The 18,051-nt window shown below is 35.3% G+C and overlaps 1 protein-coding gene across 2 annotated transcripts; it reads left to right on the top strand.

The window, feature by feature from the left end:
* Positions 1-1,482: 1,482 nt before the first annotated feature.
* LOC114296637 (phospholipid:diacylglycerol acyltransferase 1) lies at positions 1,483-12,484 on the top strand. Of its 2 annotated transcripts, none has more exons than XM_082909455.1 (7): positions 1,483-2,178; positions 7,251-7,473; positions 7,593-7,876; positions 8,564-8,891; positions 9,903-10,162; positions 10,700-11,197; positions 11,872-12,484. In XM_082909455.1, the coding sequence occupies exons 1-6, from the start codon at positions 1,742-1,744 to the stop codon at positions 11,181-11,183; spliced, it is 2,016 nt and encodes a 671-aa protein (XP_082765581.1). In that variant the 5' UTR covers positions 1,483-1,741; the 3' UTR covers positions 11,184-11,197; positions 11,872-12,484. The 2 variants fall into 2 exon arrangements, with proteins under 2 accessions (XP_082765581.1, XP_082765583.1); XM_082909457.1 differs by having other exon boundaries at positions 1,506-2,178; positions 10,700-11,192.
* Positions 12,485-18,051: the final 5,567 nt, after the last annotated feature.

Raw genomic sequence — 18,051 nt, forward strand, 5'->3', positions numbered from 1 at the left:
TCGAATTTAAAATTTGTTTAAATCACCCAAATTCATGCATATCGTTAATTATTTGTATGATTGATGTGACATTTATTTATTACAATTATCACCTTTGTTGATTAGAACTAGCACTTTATTACGGAGGGTTATTTTAAAAAAATGATTAAAAGTTAATTTTTTAATTTTTTTTAAAATATAAGAGATAATATAACTCAAAATAAATTAAAAATTAAAAAATAACTTTTAACTATCTTCGTAAAATAGTCTTGAATGAGAGCATCCTCATCAAACTCGGTAAAATCATTTTTTAGCTAATAAATTTCAAAAAATCAAGTTCATCAAATTCGCTTGCAGCTCGTCAAAATTTATGATTGCTACAATATCTTGTTACAACAAGCGAGGTACTATTTATCGCTAGATTAGTGTTACCGGATGTCCGTCCGGAAGTTCGGCTGATCAACCGGTCAAAGGAAAATTTTTTTTTTTTAAAGAATTATTTGGCTGGTAACTTATCAATTAAATAAAAAAAGAAAGATTAACAAACACAATAAAAAAATAATATTTTAATAAGATTAAGTTAGGATAGCGAGTTTGATACAATATGTACTAAAAAATGACTAGTTAAAATAGCAAAATAACTTTAATTTGACTAAAAATTTGAAAAATTTGGCGTGAATATTCTAACCAACCTAAAATAATCGAGAAACTAAGAGGTTGTTTGAGATAATCTATAAAAGTGTATTTTTTGATTAAAAAAAGTAGGGAAAAAAATGAGTATTTAAGATAATTTTTTGACTTTTTATAAAAAAATATATGTTATAATATGATAATAAATTTTGAAATTACTGTGTTGCCCCTATGGAGTTATGCATACTGACAGAGTCACGTGATGGCCAGTAGTACGGCTTTGTGGTTTAGGGGATGGTAGAACAGCTTGACCTATGTACAAAGCTTCATATATTATTTATTTATTTATTTTTACATATTTTTTGTTCAAAGGATATTTTGGTCTTTTTTGCCTTTGACTAGCGTTGTTGTTTTCCGTAAAAAAAAAAAAAAAAAAAAAAAAAAAAATTTGTAAATAGTATAAATTTTTTGACATTTGTAATGATTTTTGACCTTTTTACTTTTTTTTAAATTAGCCAAAACACCTGTTAAAACTAACGATTGAGATAAACTCAAATTAAAGAATCGTATCATTGCTCTTTCTATTATTGAAAAGAAAAAATATTTGGATATGTTTGGTTTGTGTTTGAGAGATGTGTTTTAGAGATAAAAAGTACAAAAAGTTATTTAGTTTGGTTTTTTTCAAAAGATATTTTGGAAAATTATTTTGAGAGAGAGTTTTGGAAAAAGTGATTGATTTGATGTGTGTGAGAGAGAGATTTGTTTGGAAAACTTGTTTGGGTTACAAGTTTTCAGAAATTTTTTTGGGAAAATTTGTTTGATTTAATTACTTTTAAAAACTTATTTGTAAAGAAAATTTCCCAAAATTTTTTCAGAAACACAAACCAAACGAACCCTTTATCTTCTTAACAGTGACCCACGCAGCGCTCCGTACCACCCAATCGCATTAAAGGCAAATCCATAAAAGGCAACCAACAAGCCATGCCCTTTCTCTCTCCTCCACCACAACCACCACTCTCCGGTCACTTCCACCACCGTCCACGGCGTCTAGGGTTTCCAAACAACAAACACACAGGTACAGACTATAAACATATATGATTTTGTGAATTGTTTATATGATTAATTGAAGAAGATGCCTTTGATTCGACGATCAAGAAAGGCATCTGAGAATGACAACAATCAGACTCCGATTCCGGACGAAGAAGACGATAAGAGCAAGAAAGTAGCCGCGAAGAAGGCTAGGGTTGATGAGAAGAGTAGCAAATGGTCTTGTCTGGACAGCTGTTGTTGGTTGATTGGTTGTATTTGTACTGTTTGGTGGATTCTGCTGTTTCTGTACAATGCGATGCCGGCGTCGTTTCCTCAGTACGTGACGGAGGCGATCACGGGGCCGTTGCCGGACCCTCCCGGGGTGAAATTGGAAAAAGAGGGGCTCAAGGTGAAGCATCCGGTGGTGTTTGTGCCCGGAATTGTCACGGCGGGGCTCGAGCTGTGGGAGGGGCATCAGTGTGCGGAAGGGTTGTTTCGGAAGCGGCTCTGGGGAGGCACATTTGGGGAGGTGTATAAGAGGTATTGTTAATTTTGAGTTTGTTCTGGTGACATCCGTCCAAATTGACCGAACTCGATTGATTTTGGCTAGCACTGCAAATGAACTGAACTGTTTATGAACAAGCTCGGCTCGTTAAGGGCTCGGCTCGTTTAGCAAACGAGCTGAGCTCGAGCTCGAATATTAGGCTCGTTTACTAAACGAGCGGAGCTCGAGCTCACATAAGCTCGGTTCGTTAAGCTCGGCTCGTTTATCTTTATTTAAACAATATAATAAATATATTATTTATATATTAAATAATATATAAATATATATATTTAAATAATATAAATAATATTAAAAAAAATTTATTGAGTTGAGTTGAGCCGAGCCGAGCTCGAGTTTCATTAGAATTAACGAGCCGAGCCGAGCCGAGCCGAGTTCGAGCCCAATTCCTTATCGAGCTGAGCTCAAGCTCAATAAACGAGCTCGATAAGTAAACGAGCCGAGCTCGAGCTCAGCAAAGCAAAGCTTGGCTCGGCTCGGCTCGGCTCGTTTGCAGTCCTAATTTTGGCGGATGCTTGTCTTTCGATGGAATGAAATATTTTTAAATTTACAGATACTATTCAAATGACTGATCAATTATCTTGCACTCGGATGAATCTGATCTGCCCATTGCTAACAAGTAAAAACATAGATCAGATATGATAAAATATATATTTTTATAAATATATATTTTTATAAAAATAGAAAACAATATTACAGGTAAATGATACATATTTTTTTTCATATTACTAGTTATTCGAGATTGTAAAAGTTATAAATTATAATTAAAAGAATGCCCAAATTTGTGAAATTCAAACTACTAAATCGATTGCATCCATCTACCAATCAATCTGCACGGCCTACTCAATTCATATCTGCCAAACCGATAGATGGATGTGGATTATTTTTTTCAATCCGCCTAATTTTAGATGGATGACAAATGAAATGTCACCTGACCCAACCTGATTTGCGATCACCCTAGTTTGTTGTGATGTGTGTTGGATAAATTTCATGGCCTGTTAGATGTTATTTTTTAGAATTAGTTATTTTAGTTAACTATTTAACTTTTTACAAAAAAAAAAAAGAAAAGAAAAAAGATTTGCATTGGTACTTTTTTTTCAGCGATTAGTGTTTGGAAGGTTAATTTTATTTTTTAATGGTAATTGGTTTTTTTTGGGGGGTGGAATGAAAGTAAAGAAATTGTTAGACATGATTTTTTTAATTTTTTATTAAAAATAAAAAAAAGTAAAGAGAATGAAAGAATTCTTTTTAAAAAAAAAAAAATATTTTATACGACTTTTTCCTTTCTTTATAGTGATTTTTTTGGCTTTTGGCTTAACCATCACCTTCCCAAATGACCCCTTGCTTTTGAGAAGTAAGTTTCGTTTGGCATAAAGTTTTTTTGGCTATTTTAGTCGCAAAAAGACAAAATAGGTTAAAAAGTCAATAAGATAAAATGTTAAATTCAAACTATAATTATTTTATTTTTTCTTTCACAAAAGTCAAAAAAGCAAAAAAATCCATCCCAAAGAAGGCTTTTTAGCTCCAAGCTAAAATATCCAAAAATTAAAAAGCCGACCTACATCTCAAACAAAGGCTTAATCTGTTGGATAATCATCTTTTATAATATTGTGTGGGTGATTGATTATTGAATCTGGTGCTGACTTTTCTTTTTCTTATATGAGAGTAGGTATGGGAGAGGTTGAATATGAAATTTATTTTATTTTTAGTTTTATTATTTTTGAATAAATTACAAATACAACCCATGAGGTTTATCTAAAATACAAATTCTCCTATTGGTCTGAGAAATTACAAATATACCTTTCTCAGTTAATTAGTTACGCTTCACATGAACCGTATAAAAATTATTGTTGGTCTTTATCCTAACTCTTAATTAGTCTTGCATTTGAAAGAAGTCAATCACTCCGTTTGGTTTGGAGTCTATGAAGTACAGACACAAAACATGGCAATTTCCAAAAAATTGGGACACGGACACGGCGGAGGACATGGTGAATTTTGTTTTTATTATATATTTTTATATGTCATGTAGATTCATATTACATTCATCCTAAATCAAAATTAACAAATACTAACATAGTAATATTAATTCAAGTTTCAAGTAGATCCAATTTCTTGCACGTCTTCATCATCATTAGCATCACCATATTTTTCTTCGTTTGCACCTCGATCATCTGTAAACAACACAACCTCCATCTCAGGTTCATCAAGTGAGAGATTTGCAACCTCAAGCATTCCAACATCATCAAATGGCCTTTCATCAAGTTGGAAATAAAATACTTGTCATTTGTTTCCCCTGAACATTCAACCGCTTTAACAAACATAGGCCCACCTCCGGTAACAGCCATAAAATTTATTAATGGCTTTTGTTGGGAATCACTCCATCCATCACTGGCTATACTCACACCCTTCTCTCTCTATGTGCCTCGGATAGGGTCTAACAACCTATCAAGGTCTATCATTTCTTTTTGAAGCAATGTAGTTCTCAACATGTTATACCAATGCGGTACATATCCTTGTATGTTGTTATATGCAGCAAAAGTAAATACACTAACACGGTAAGGATTTTTTGCCAAATGAAATGGCAAGTCTGCTGAATAAAACATTCCAGCTATTTTACCATTTAATCGTTCTCGAGCCCTAATGTTAAATGCTTTCGTAACAGGGTCACTACTTCCACTCCCTATAGTAGTTGACCTCTTCCTTTTTTATCCATAGATCTCCTCTGGGTCATTTAAACATAAACCTAATGATGCACTTGAACTAGAAGGAGGCAATGGGACTTTATTCAACCTAGAGTTCTTCAATTTTTCAATTTCAACTCTACTGCTCCAATTACTCTCTCAAATTCAGCTTTATCCTTACTTGTTACTTTTGGACACACTTCTATCCCTTGATTTTTTATTTGCATCAAATGGGCTTTTACCCTAGTGTATGAACCTTTACATATAGCCTGACAAAAGTTACATTGAAAAGTATTGTTCCCCCTCTCTTGCACCAGATTTTTCTAATCTAGTCACATATTTCCGCAGTGACTTATCATCTTCAGCATCAAAGGCAGATAGTGTGTTATTGGCAGAATTTGAACTAGACATTTTCTTATAAATTATAACCATTATAAATTAACATTAGAAAAGGGGGAGGGGGAGGGGGAGGGGGAGGGGGAGGGGGGGAATTTTTTACATATTGTGTATTTATATATAAACCTATAATTTTTTCTTAAAAAAAATACAGTTTTAGAGATATATAAACATATAATTACAAAAAAATAAAAACAATCTTACATACATATATATATAAATGTATAAAAATTAAAAAATGAACCCCGGTTTTCGAATACGAGAGAGAGAGAGAGAGAGAGAGAGAGAGAGAGAGAGGCTTACCTACAAAGTTGTCTGGATGGAGATCGACTGATGGGGATCTTCAGCGGTCTTCGATCGACTTGATGGGGATCGGGGGTCTTCGATTGATTGGATGGAGGTGGTGGATCGACTGGTTTAAGTCGGCGATAGGTTCTCCTTTTCACTCTATTCCTTCACTCTCTATCGTTTGTTACGATTAGGGCAAGGAACGATTTCTGTGTTGATCTTTTACATCTTTTTTTTAAAAATATTTTATTTATTTTATTTTTACTTTTTAAATATTACAATTTGACTCCAAATAAATATAACAAAATTAAAAATGAGTCTCGCCGTGTCTCATGCCGTGTGTCGATATGGACACGCGTGTCCCCGTTGTATCCCTTACAAAAAATTCATTAAATTAAAGGGACATGCCATCTGGTGTGTCCCGGTGTCCCCCGCGTATCCGCGTGTTGCACACCGTCACGACACTGATTTTGGAGTGTTCATGCTTCATTTGGAGTTTTCAGAAATAATTTTCTGAGTTTTTAATTCGTATTTTTATATTTTTAGTATTTTTTAAAATATTTTAATCAATTTTTTTATTTTACTTTTTAGATCAATTTAATTTAGATATACTTAAAAAGTATAAAATTTGTACAAAAAACTTAAAAAATTCATTGAATATAGCAAAATATGAAAATGTATTAAATTTTTGTATTTTTTTGGTATCTATTTTATTTATTGAATTTTTTTTCACTATTATTATACCTTTTCAGTATATCTAGATTATGTGTATTTAAAAAATAAAAAATTGCATAAAATATTAAAAAAATTCAATAAAAATAAAAAAACTTGAAAAACAAAAAACTTAATTTTTTGACAAGTGAGTTAAACCAAACAAAAATGCTAAAGACCCTAAAAGTTTTACCAAATTTTCTACTAAATGTCTCACATGGAAAACTTTAAGATGTATAAAGTTTCATATTTGATTTGTAGTCGGATCGATAGAGACTTTATCTCGGGTTTGTTGATTTACGTTTTGGAATCTTTTATATAATTGACTAAAGCTATGAGATAGTGAGGTTATCCAGATCTGGCAATCATCTGGCATTGTATTTGAGACTCCTTTAACCCTGCCAATACCAAACCTCTAGGCCTGATACTTTATTAATAACCGTTGGGTGGGGGCAACTTAGCTTACCAGGAAAGGGCGATTTCAATCCTTTAAACCAAACCCACGACCTGGGGCAAGAGCTGCACATGTGAGATATTTGGTAGAAAATTTAGTAAAACTTTTGGGATCTCTAGTATTACTCCTCTGATAATTAGTTTGAAGTATGTGAACACTTCTTTTTAGGTGATCATTAGCTTGACTGGGAGTTGTTGACATGACATGTAGAGTTTGGGGAGCTACTAAGCCTTGTACCCAATGCACTTTAGAGTGAAATTTTTTTGGTTATGCCCTTCAAGCATTGATTAAGGACGTGAGCTTGGTCCTAAATCCCATCTGCTTGCTTTTAAAAATTCTACTTATCATTTTATACTTGGAATTACTACAAATATTGATGCGTTATTTGTTTGATATCTTTTTGGAGGATGCTGAACATTTATCCTTTTGGTCTTTTTTTGGGGGTCCATAGTGTTAACTTACAAAAATTGGCAAATTGTTGTGGATACTTAGCAAGCATTGTTCGTCTGATCTTTTGCAGGCCTTTATGCTGGGTGGAACATATGTCACTGGACAATGAAACTGGGCTGGACCCTCCTGGTATAAGGGTCAGGCCAGTTGCTGGACTTGTAGCTGCTGATTACTTTGCTCCAGGGTATTTTGTTTGGGCAGTTCTGATTGCTAATTTGGCTCAAATTGGGTATGAGGAGAAAACCATGTATATGGCTTCATATGATTGGAGACTTTCATTTCAGAACACTGAGGTATTTTTTTGACTTTCATAATCATGTGGGATCTTATTTAAACTTCCCCTCTTCTTACACTGTTATTCAATGGATTACTTACATTGGCTTTTAGTTTAATGCTGAACCCAATTGATTAGGTGCGGGACCAAGCCCTAAGCCGGATAAAAAGTAATATAGAACTGATGGTTGCTATAAATGGTGGCAATAAGGCTGTCATTATCCCACATTCAATGGGTGTTTTGTACTTTCTGCATTTTATGAAGTGGGTGGAAGCGCCAGCTCCCATGGGCGGTGGGGGTGGACCAGGTTGGTGTGCTAAGCATATAAAGGCGGTAATGAACATTGCTGGACCTTTTTTAGGTGTTCCCAAAGCTGTTGCGGGGCTGTTCTCTGCTGAAGCTAGGGATATTGCAGTTGCCAGGTATTTATCCACTTTTTTTTTTTTTTTTTTTGTCCCCTGTTAACAACCCAAAAAAGAAGAGAAAAAAACTAACTATACACTTCTGGACTTTGTTTAGTTTTGACAGAGCAATCATCTTTCCACTATGGGTGGGAAATATTTTAACATGATAATTTGTGAGCTTGGATATCCTCCTGTTGACCTATTGTGAGATGTCGACACACATTGTCAAAATTTGTGTTTTGGGAGTGCAACCTATCAAGTATCAACCCACCAACAACGAAAGATAAAGCATACCATGTAGGAACAAAAGCTTAATTTAGGTTCTTAAAATGTTTTCTTTTCCAAAAACTAAAGCCTATTAGTAGTGGGGGAAAAGTGTTCAACTACCCTGTGCACCAATTCCACAGACTAAATTATATTTTCGTCAATGTTGTTTCTTTTCTTTAGTTGTCCTAACTTTGTTTGCATCCATCTTCTAGTCTGGTACCATATTTGTAGGAGCATGTTTTATGTTTTGGCAAACCTATTTTATTACATATTTAGTAAAGGTTTTAGAATGCATTTGCTCCTCTGGATATACTCAATATTGATAATATACTTAAAAAACTCAACGTTGATAATCCGTTACTGAAGCTTGTTGCATTTTTAAGATATGTGCTTGTCTTGCATTTGTTGAATTCTAAAAAAATCTCACCTAAAATGCAGAGCCATTGCACCAGGTTTCTTGGATAATGATTTGTTTCGTCTTCAGACATTGCAACATGTAATGAAGATGAGCCGTACATGGGATTCAACCATGTCAATGATACCAAAAGGTGGGGACACTGTTTGGGGTAGTCTTGACTGGTCACCTGAAGAAGGATACGTCCCTGGCAAGATAAAACAAAGAAACAGCGATACTCTGGTTTCAGGTCAAAATGAAACAGGCAGTATGGTTTCTCAAGTGAAATCTGCTAATTATGGCAGAATTTTATCATTCGGTAAAGATATAGCAGAGGCACCATCATCTGAGATTAAGAGGATTGACTTTAGGGTAAATTTTCTGGTTTTCTAAATGACTAATTATTCCATTAGAAACTAGTGGCTCTTTGTAAATTTGTTTTAAATTTTCCGATAAGTAAGCAGCAAACTAAGATCATTCTTCAATGATATGGAATATATGGGTTTGAAATGAATATGAGCAGCAAGTAACATGTCCATTAAATTTCAAATGCAGAAAAGGCATCTTCTTGCTGGTATAATCAATCTGGGGCGTTAGGGTCTGGGTGAGGGAACCTTAGAAGAAAGATGCTCTTCTTCCAATTATTCTTTGTTCAGTTTAGAAATAAAGAACAATTTTCTGGTCCATTACCTACTAATTCTGCTTTTCATAATTTTTTTCAACAGTATCTGGGTGAAAATTATTTACTTTCTTAAGCTTTTTCTAGCCCTGGGCCTGAACAGAATCGTAGATTATAATTGAGTTGAGACCCTTATTTTCCTGTGAAGGGACAACTCTTGAAGTATACCTTGATGATTCAATTGCATCACTCAAGCCATGCTTGTAATATGGTATACAGGGATGAGGGGGTGTCACTTGATTCTTGGGTTTACGGCCCAGAGTACCCTGCTAGGACAGGGTTCCTGATTATCATTTTTTTTTAATGGCATACTGCGTAGTTTATATCAGATATGAAACACTCCTTTTATTTTTATGGCACCTCCTCCACCTTAGTGTGAATGATGAACAGTCTTGAGCTGCCCCAATCCACTTTCAATGAAGGAGAAACGCACTTGAAAAGGAGCAATGAGCTGAGTCACTTCTTTTAATAAAAAATTGGGAACAATTAAAAGTAATGGTTTTTATGCAATAAGATTGATATATTCCTTTTTATGCCCTCCATTTAAGTTTAACAACTTTTCCACCCCTTTTGTGACTACAAACAAAACTGGTTCAAGTTTTCAGCTGTGTTTGCTGATATATTATATTAATTAATATCATGTTTGGCGTATAATGTTCAAAGTTCTTGCATTTTTGTGCTGACTTGTTCTTAATAATTTGCAGGATGCTGTTAAGGGTAATAATGTTGCAAATACCACCTGTCGAGATGTATGGACAGAGTACCATGACATGGGATTTGGGGGTATTAAAGCTGTTGCAGATTACAAGGTTTATACTGCTGGAGACATTGTGGATTTGCTTCACTTTGTTGCCCCAAAAATGTTGGCTCGTGGTAGCACTCATTTTTCGTATGGCTTGGCTGAGGATTTGGATGACCCGAAATACCAACATTACAAATATTGGTCAAATCCATTGGAAACCAAGTGAGTATTCTCATTCTTGTTATTTCATTCTCATAAGTTTTGGTATGTTTTTTTGTTTCCCCTTCCAGAGAATAGTGTGTGAAGTGTGAACCCTTTGTCCAAAGAAATGCTTACAGAGTGATTATTGTAATGCTTTTCAATTATAATCTATAGCTGTTAATACTAGGAAAAACTCGGTTAATGGAGAAATTGGAGGTTATATGATAATAAGATTACATTTGGTGCTTTGAGAAATTAGATTGGAGAACTTGTTATGGGATATTGAAAATAATTTTTCTTTGTTATCTGCAACACAAGATTGATACCTTGTTGATGACAAATTCTATCAGTCTCCATAATGGAGAAAATTAGTGGTTATATGATAAATTGATAATCAGACTGCGCATTTGAAGCTTTGAGAAATTAGATTGAAATACTGGTTCTGGATCTGGAGTATTTTGTCATTGCAACGTGATATTTGTACCTTGATGACTATTTTCATTGGTATTAACAAGAGGGAAATTAGTTTCATCAATTTTTTTTTTTTTGCCTGTCCAGATTACCGAATGCTCCAGACATGGAGATCTTCTCAATGTATGGAGTTGGCATCCCAACTGAAAGAGCATATGTTTACAGGCTGTCTCCTTCTGCAGAATGCTACATTCCATTTCAGATTGATACTTCGGCAGATGGTGAAGATGAAGATAGCTGTCTAAAAGGCGGAGTTTTTACTGTTGATGGAGATGAGACTGTGCCTGTTTTAAGTTCAGGCTTCATGTGCGCAAAAGGTTGGCGCGGGAAAACCAGGTTCAATCCTTCAGGAATTCAAACTTACATTAGGGAATACGATCATGCTCCTCCAGCTAATCTTCTCGAGGGCCGTGGCACCCAGAGTGGTGCTCATGTTGATATAATGGGAAATTTTGCTTTGATCGAGGATATCATAAGGGTTGCTGCTGGGGCTACAGGAGAAGATTTGGGTGGTGATCAAGTCTACTCCGACATCTTCAAATGGTCTGACTGGATCAACTTACCAGTGTAATTTCAGATGGTGAGGTGAGTACCTACTTTTTTTAATGGTCATTTGGATGTAACCTATGAAGCACAGACACCTCTTAGGTCACCTACCGGTGCCCAACACGTGTTGGATATGCTAGAAAAATTGAACACGTTGGGGACACACAAAGTCCCATTTTTTTAATTTTCTTTTCACTATAGTAGCATACCCAATGTTGATAAATTTTATGAATATAATAAATTTAAATACTTATAAAAAAAAAAAAAAAATTATGAATATATATTTATATATATATGAAATAGAATAAACGTGTAGTATTCAGAAATATGCCATATAATAACAATATAAAATTATTTGTTTTTCACATGTCCCTAGCATGTCATGTTATGCATTTTTTAAAAATGTGTGTCCGCGTGTCTATGTCGCGTCACCTCTGTGCTACTTAAGATATAACAACTAGTTTGTAGTTCTAATTTTTTTAGAAAGTAAATTTTGAAAACGAAGCTAAACAGATCCATTCTTTAATGCTTGATTGGACATAACAACAAAACCATTTAATTTCCATGCTTGGTCTTGAATGCCCAGTTGCATCATATGGTGGCCCATTCTTCAACCAAAATACTTCTATCACAGATGCTTGTGCATTCAAACATTTCTTTTCTTTTCTTTTTTTATGTCTTTACTTTTCATGACAACTAACTGTCCTTGTTAGGTCATGGAAGACAAGATCCAGAATGTCTGTTGCTGTTATTTTATCGTTCTTCCTTGTGGATCCTTCACTAGAACTATGTCAGCTAGAGGCTGCTGCGAGTTGTACTTTTTGTTTCCTGGTAATGAATAACTTGGTGGAGACGCTGCTCATCACTAAGGTGCCCCGAGTGAACAATTATGTTTCTGAACTTACTCATTACTTGATTGGCACGAAAGTCGATTTGGTTACTGGAATAGAAGCTGCATATTGGCTCGTCCGGTTGTCAAATTTTCCTGGAGATGGGAGCAGTCCTGGATTCCACAATTTTTTTTGAGAATAGAAAGTGTTGAAATTTATATATATTTATATTTAATCAGAAACTAATTTGTTTAGTATTTGGTATTTGGCTCAACTTTGGCATTGTCACAATAATGTAGTGTTGTTATTTGGGAATTGCAACTTGTTTGTGTATTAGTAGACTTTACAGAACTACATTTCCTGTGAGGACAACTTCTATTGGAACATGCCCAGTGCCATTGTTCTTCGATGGCATGTTAGCTCATGTTGGTCATAGTTGAAGTTGATGCATGGATGAACAATTTTTTAGTGAAAAAATGAATACTCTGATCGATAACGCTTGTGTTGTGCTTGTTGTGTGCTTGTGTTGTGCTTGTTGTGTTGTTGTTTTAGGGGTGCTCATAGACCCGATCGATCAACCAAAACTGACCGATCCAACCCAATCAATTCACTTTTAAGCCATTTCGATAGTATGTACAGATGGATACAAATAGAGATTTTTCAAATCCGCTTATGTTTGGACGGATGGCAGATGAGAAGTCACCAGACTCAACCCAATCCGTCACCCTCCCTAACAAAATGATGCTATATTTTCATGTTTTTGTATGTTAAAAAAAGACATTTTATTTAATAATAATATTAACTATTTATGAAATATAAAACTTTAGCATTTATTTTAATTATAAAAATGAAGAATAAAAAATTTGGACTCAAATAAGGCTCAAATTAGTAAAAAATTATTTTAAATAGTTTTTTAAAAAAGCATAAAATAGTAAAAATTAAATTGTCAAATCGATTTGTATTCACCTGTTAACTTGCATAGCTCGCTCAATCTGCATCCGCTAACTAAGCGAATGGATGCGGATTAATTTTTTTCAATCTGTCTAAATTTTGATGGATAACAGATGAGAGGTTATCGGACCCAACCCAACTCACGAGCACTCCATAGGCTTGTTTTATTTTCAAACAAGAAAAAAGGTGGGAATTGTAAGACCTACTATCATATAAAACAACCTTGGGAGGGTGCTTTGCGCACAACACCATGTTGCGAGTATGTGGAGGTGTTTTCTAAATCTGTTGGAATGATTCAAATTATTTATATTATAGGGTTCGTTAAATAGATCATTCATGAAAGAAATTAAATTAATTAAACATCTATAACTCATAAAAAATAAACGATTAACGTAATTTTAAAACATAAATGTAGTATTGTTACGCTAACATAAATGTAGTTCGATCATGAGACTATACATATCCGATTAACCTCATTTTTTATATGAATAATATACTAGACGAACCCTATAATATGAGAACGGTTCAGATCATCAAAATAAAATCGAAACGAACCTCACCATATAAAAATCATATTTAATTTTCATATAATTTTTATTAGAATCCTAATCTTGCTAGTTTGGTAATACAGCGGTGTCACCTCATGTTGATGTTAGCTTTTTACCCTGTTGACGGAGATGTTATGTTTCTGGGTTTTCCTTGCAGCATCATTCAGTTCAATTTCCGGAGCGCATCTTAAACCATTCTTTTCTCTTGCTAGTTTAAGTGCCTACGTCCACTCTTCAAGGGTCTTCGCGTTTGTGCTCCCATGGTATCCAACTCTAGTTCCTCGATTCTAATGCAATGCTCTTTGGTAGTTAAGTTTTTATGCCATAAGTTGTTAAGTTTTTCAGATGATCATTGATCATATTGTTTATGAAGTTGTTCATTATCTTTCTTTCAATGCCGTAATTGAATCTGTAACATATTAACTGCTATAGTCTATCATTACTTGTCGTATGGGATTTGTCATATATATTTTACTACTAGATACAGAAAGGTTTTTTGTTTTTGTTTTTTTGTTAGTTTTTATGGTTGGGTTGTTTTTACTCAATTTTGTTGCTACAGTAGTAATGCAACAGATTTCAACAAACAATGTGATTAGTTTTCCCTCTTGTCTTTCAAATTATTTAGATTTTCCACAAAGGTTTTAAGGTTGTCATGATTCATGGATGCGAGCTTGTTCTTCTTGTCTCCTATTCTTTATTTGGGATAAAAATCTGTGCACGAACCTATACAATGCCCGGTTCCTATAGGTAGTGGTTCAATGAGAATTTGAAATCGAGGTTTAGTTTGTAACACCACTATGTTTTATATCCAAACACCATTCTATTCATAACAAAAAAAAAAAAAAAAAAAAAATAGTCATAATCAAACGTCATTATGAATTATAATATAATATTACTAGATTCATAACTTATTTTACTTGACATTGAAGTGTTCTCATAATCACTTCAAGTCAAAATGGGACATAAATCAAATACCACTAAAGAAGATGTGAACTTTCTCCCTTGCTAAACATGTAATTCTGTGTTTTTTCTTTTTTTCATCAATCATTCATATATTAATTGAATTTAAATGAAACCCCATACAACTACTTTTGTCAGTGTAATAATTAATTCATTATTTTACACTTTCTTTTGTGGTTTTGTCAAGTTTAAACATCGAGTTTTTAGTTTCAGATATTTTTGTTTTTTGTTTTTGGCAATCTATTTATGTTACAGTTGTAGTTTCATCAAACAATGTGTAAGAGATAGGGAGGGTATATGAACCGCTTTCTACTACATTCCTCAGTAGTAATCTTGATCTTTAATCTCAATCTATATTTAGGACGTTAGCTTGGATTATTACTTTGATCTTTAATCTCAATCTATATTTGAATGATAGTAATCTTGGGAGGGAATGAGAATGTGAATGTGATTTCGGATCTCCATAATTCCAACATATGAGGAGTCACACTTCTTATAAAAGCATCTCATGACAATCACAGATTCATTCATAACAGTTGGCTTATCCACATAACTAATAATTTGAGTTTTATACACATTAATATGAAAGTTCAAAAATTTTAAATTAAATTTAAATTGCTAACTAGTCAAATTTTGACAAAAAAATTTAAAATCGGTTCATATTAGAAATTTATTTTGAAACTTTTTTTATTTTTTAATATGTATAGAAGACCCCATGTTAAAAGCTTGCTTTGAGTTCTGAAAAAATCAAAGCCATCCCTTCCTTTGAAAGTATTAAGAGGTCAATTTTGTGTTTAAAATGCTCTAACACTTGTCCCCTGAATTTTTTGACTTTTGTGTTGTATATCTCTCTAGATAGTAGGAGGGATGCATTTTTGTTCAGTTTTTGTATATACTGCATCCCCTTTTGTGGCACATTGTTTTTCTTATAAAATTTTATTTCTTAGAAAATATGATATTATGGTTAGAAAATGAGAATATGGGAATGCCTAAATGTTGGCGCAAGGAGTGGAACGGCTTCTTAATAACACGGTTTATATACTGATTGAAGGGACTAAATATGAAATAGGTTAGATCCAAGCCTTGGGCCGGCCCAATCCATTAGACTCAAGTCCAAAGGAGCTGGGTAAACTAATGGGCCAGCCAATTAGGCCCAATTACATCATTAACAATCCACTCAAGTCCTCAAGCACTTGGGCCCAACCCGCAGTGGAAAGGTCAGTCCAGCAATGATGCTGGGCTAGGCTGAGCTGCAGGACCTGATCCTTGGACCAAACCAAAATAGGCCGAGCCCATCTTTGTAAGCAATCTCATAGAGGGCCGAACTGAGGCACGACGGTACCAAGCCAAAGGAACCTATCAGAGAAACGTGGAAGCAGTGAATGCATACATGTGCAAGTTGCCACTTCAGTTGGTCCCCTACACTTCAATTACGGAAATGGTTAATCAAGAGAATGTGGTTTGTTGTCAACATGACTACAATGAGTATATAAACCCTTTATCAACTACCAGATGGTCCTCTACCTTAAGCAACGCTAAAGGAAACTTGACAGCACTAAAGCTCTATGAAATCATCTTGGGTAACAAGTAAGGGGTCCTATATAAACTACACTCACTTTATACTCAGGGTAACTGATCTAAACTAAACCCTACTCATTGGAAACACAACTCTCTACACTTAGAAAGCACCTTCCTCCTTCTCCGATTACTCATTCCCACACCAGAGAGGTTGTCTGGCTAACCCTGGTCGGGCAGCTTTAATGGTGTTCCTTATTGTAGAATCTTCATTTTTGGATAGTCCAATCAAGTGTGGAACTCCGATCCACAATCATCTAGTGCGGTATTCGATACGCACAATTGGTGTGGTGAGCGTGGAGCGGCTTCATCTCTGAGTTCTGCACTTGATTCCGACGATGGGAATTGAGGACATTCCACCCTCGGCATTGACTCCACAAACGGAGAAGACGAAGGACAAAGGCTTGACACTCCCGACAGTTCTGGAAGAACAGATCGGAAACAACAACTAGACTCCCGAATCTGTTGAGCGTCGACTGCCCTTCGCTAGAGGTTCTTTTCATCATTTCCTATTAGAGAAGGATTACAGAGATCGAATCATTGATTCCATGGAAATAGAGATACAAGAACTGAAAGCACAACTCAAAAGGATGATGGGTGACTTGACAGAGAAGAGGAACGACGCAGAGCCCTCACACCTGCACCAGACGAGCCCATCTTGCAATCCACCAGTGAAGAAGGCCCCCAGAAACGAATCTAGGCAGCAAAGCCAGCTAATTCCAATACAAAGTGAAGCAATGAGCTGCCACACCCGTGGTTCACGCTAGGGAAGGGCTAAGAGGCAAAAAACAACCAGCCAACAGACAGAATATCCTCCTCAGGATCTTCGTACTTAGCTGATTGGCAACAGACAAAATGAGCAACGGGGGGATCATCTTGACGGTACTGTCCATCAGAGAGAGCACCAAGCATTGGATTGGCTCGTCTCCTCTCCTTTCTCTCCAGAAATCAAAGCTATGAGACCTCCTTGTTAGGTTTTTATTCTTGGCAATCCTGTTTGACAAAACTCCTTTCAGTTGTATTTGTTTTCGCACTTTTTATTTCAGTGAGACTATGAGTGTTTAGATGCAAATCCAACCTGAAGTGTGCCTTGCAGAGAAGTTTGTGATGTTAATGCTTTCAAGATTGCCACTTCGTTGATTATGACGGGGATCGAGTTGCCCGGTCAGCTTGAGGGGGTCCAGGGGGTAGTGCCTTTGGCGGGTTCGGGGTAGCGCCATGGCGGGGTCTAAGGGCAGCGCCCCCGAAGCAAAATGCAAAATTGTATTCAAAGTTGACTGTCTGCCCTTGCTCGCTCGAGCGAAGGATTGCGTCTCTACAAAAACCTAAAAGAGCTCATTGGTCGCTCGAGCGAAGGGTTCGTGGCTTGAGTGAAGGCACTAGTGGAAATCATGCGAGTTAAGGTTCTCGCTTGAGCGAAAGAAGCTTTGCTCGAGCGAGCTTCAAAATCCGGATTTCTATAAGGAATTGGTTTTCTTCCAAAACTAGGATTACTTTGGATTTCTATAAGTAGTTGGTTTTCTCCCAAAACTTGACTAACTTCTCCAGATCTTCTTTTTGAATTCTAAGGTTTATATCTGGGGATATTTTGCTAGTTTTCTTTGATGTTTTGATTGAGTATTCAAACTCATGGTTTAAAGAGTATACATCAAGGATTATTTGTTTGTTCTACATAAAAGAGAGAGCTGTTCTTCGGTGGATTCTGAAGAATTCAAGCCTGAAACTTTGGTGGATTCCGGAGTGGCTCATCGTCAAGATAATTCCGAGGTGAAGATGGGGTTGGAAGAGACAAATAGAGGTTGGTTCAATTCGGGCGAGGATTCGCTAGGTAATTGAGAGTATACTTGTGTAATTCCTTTATATCTTCTTAATGGATTATTTTGTGGCTGTTGCCCGTGAATTTTTTATCGCAATTGGAGGTGTCCAATTGTGGTTTTTCCACATTAAAATCGTTGTGTCGATTTGTCTTGATTGTTTGATTGGGATTGTTTTATTGCTTAAAATTGATACATGATCACAAATCAACATT

This window comes from Camellia sinensis, chromosome 15 (genome assembly GCF_055761805.1).
Source record: "Camellia sinensis isolate YWXY chromosome 15, ASM5576180v1, whole genome shotgun sequence".
Lineage (NCBI taxonomy): Eukaryota > Viridiplantae > Streptophyta > Magnoliopsida > Ericales > Theaceae > Camellia > Camellia sinensis.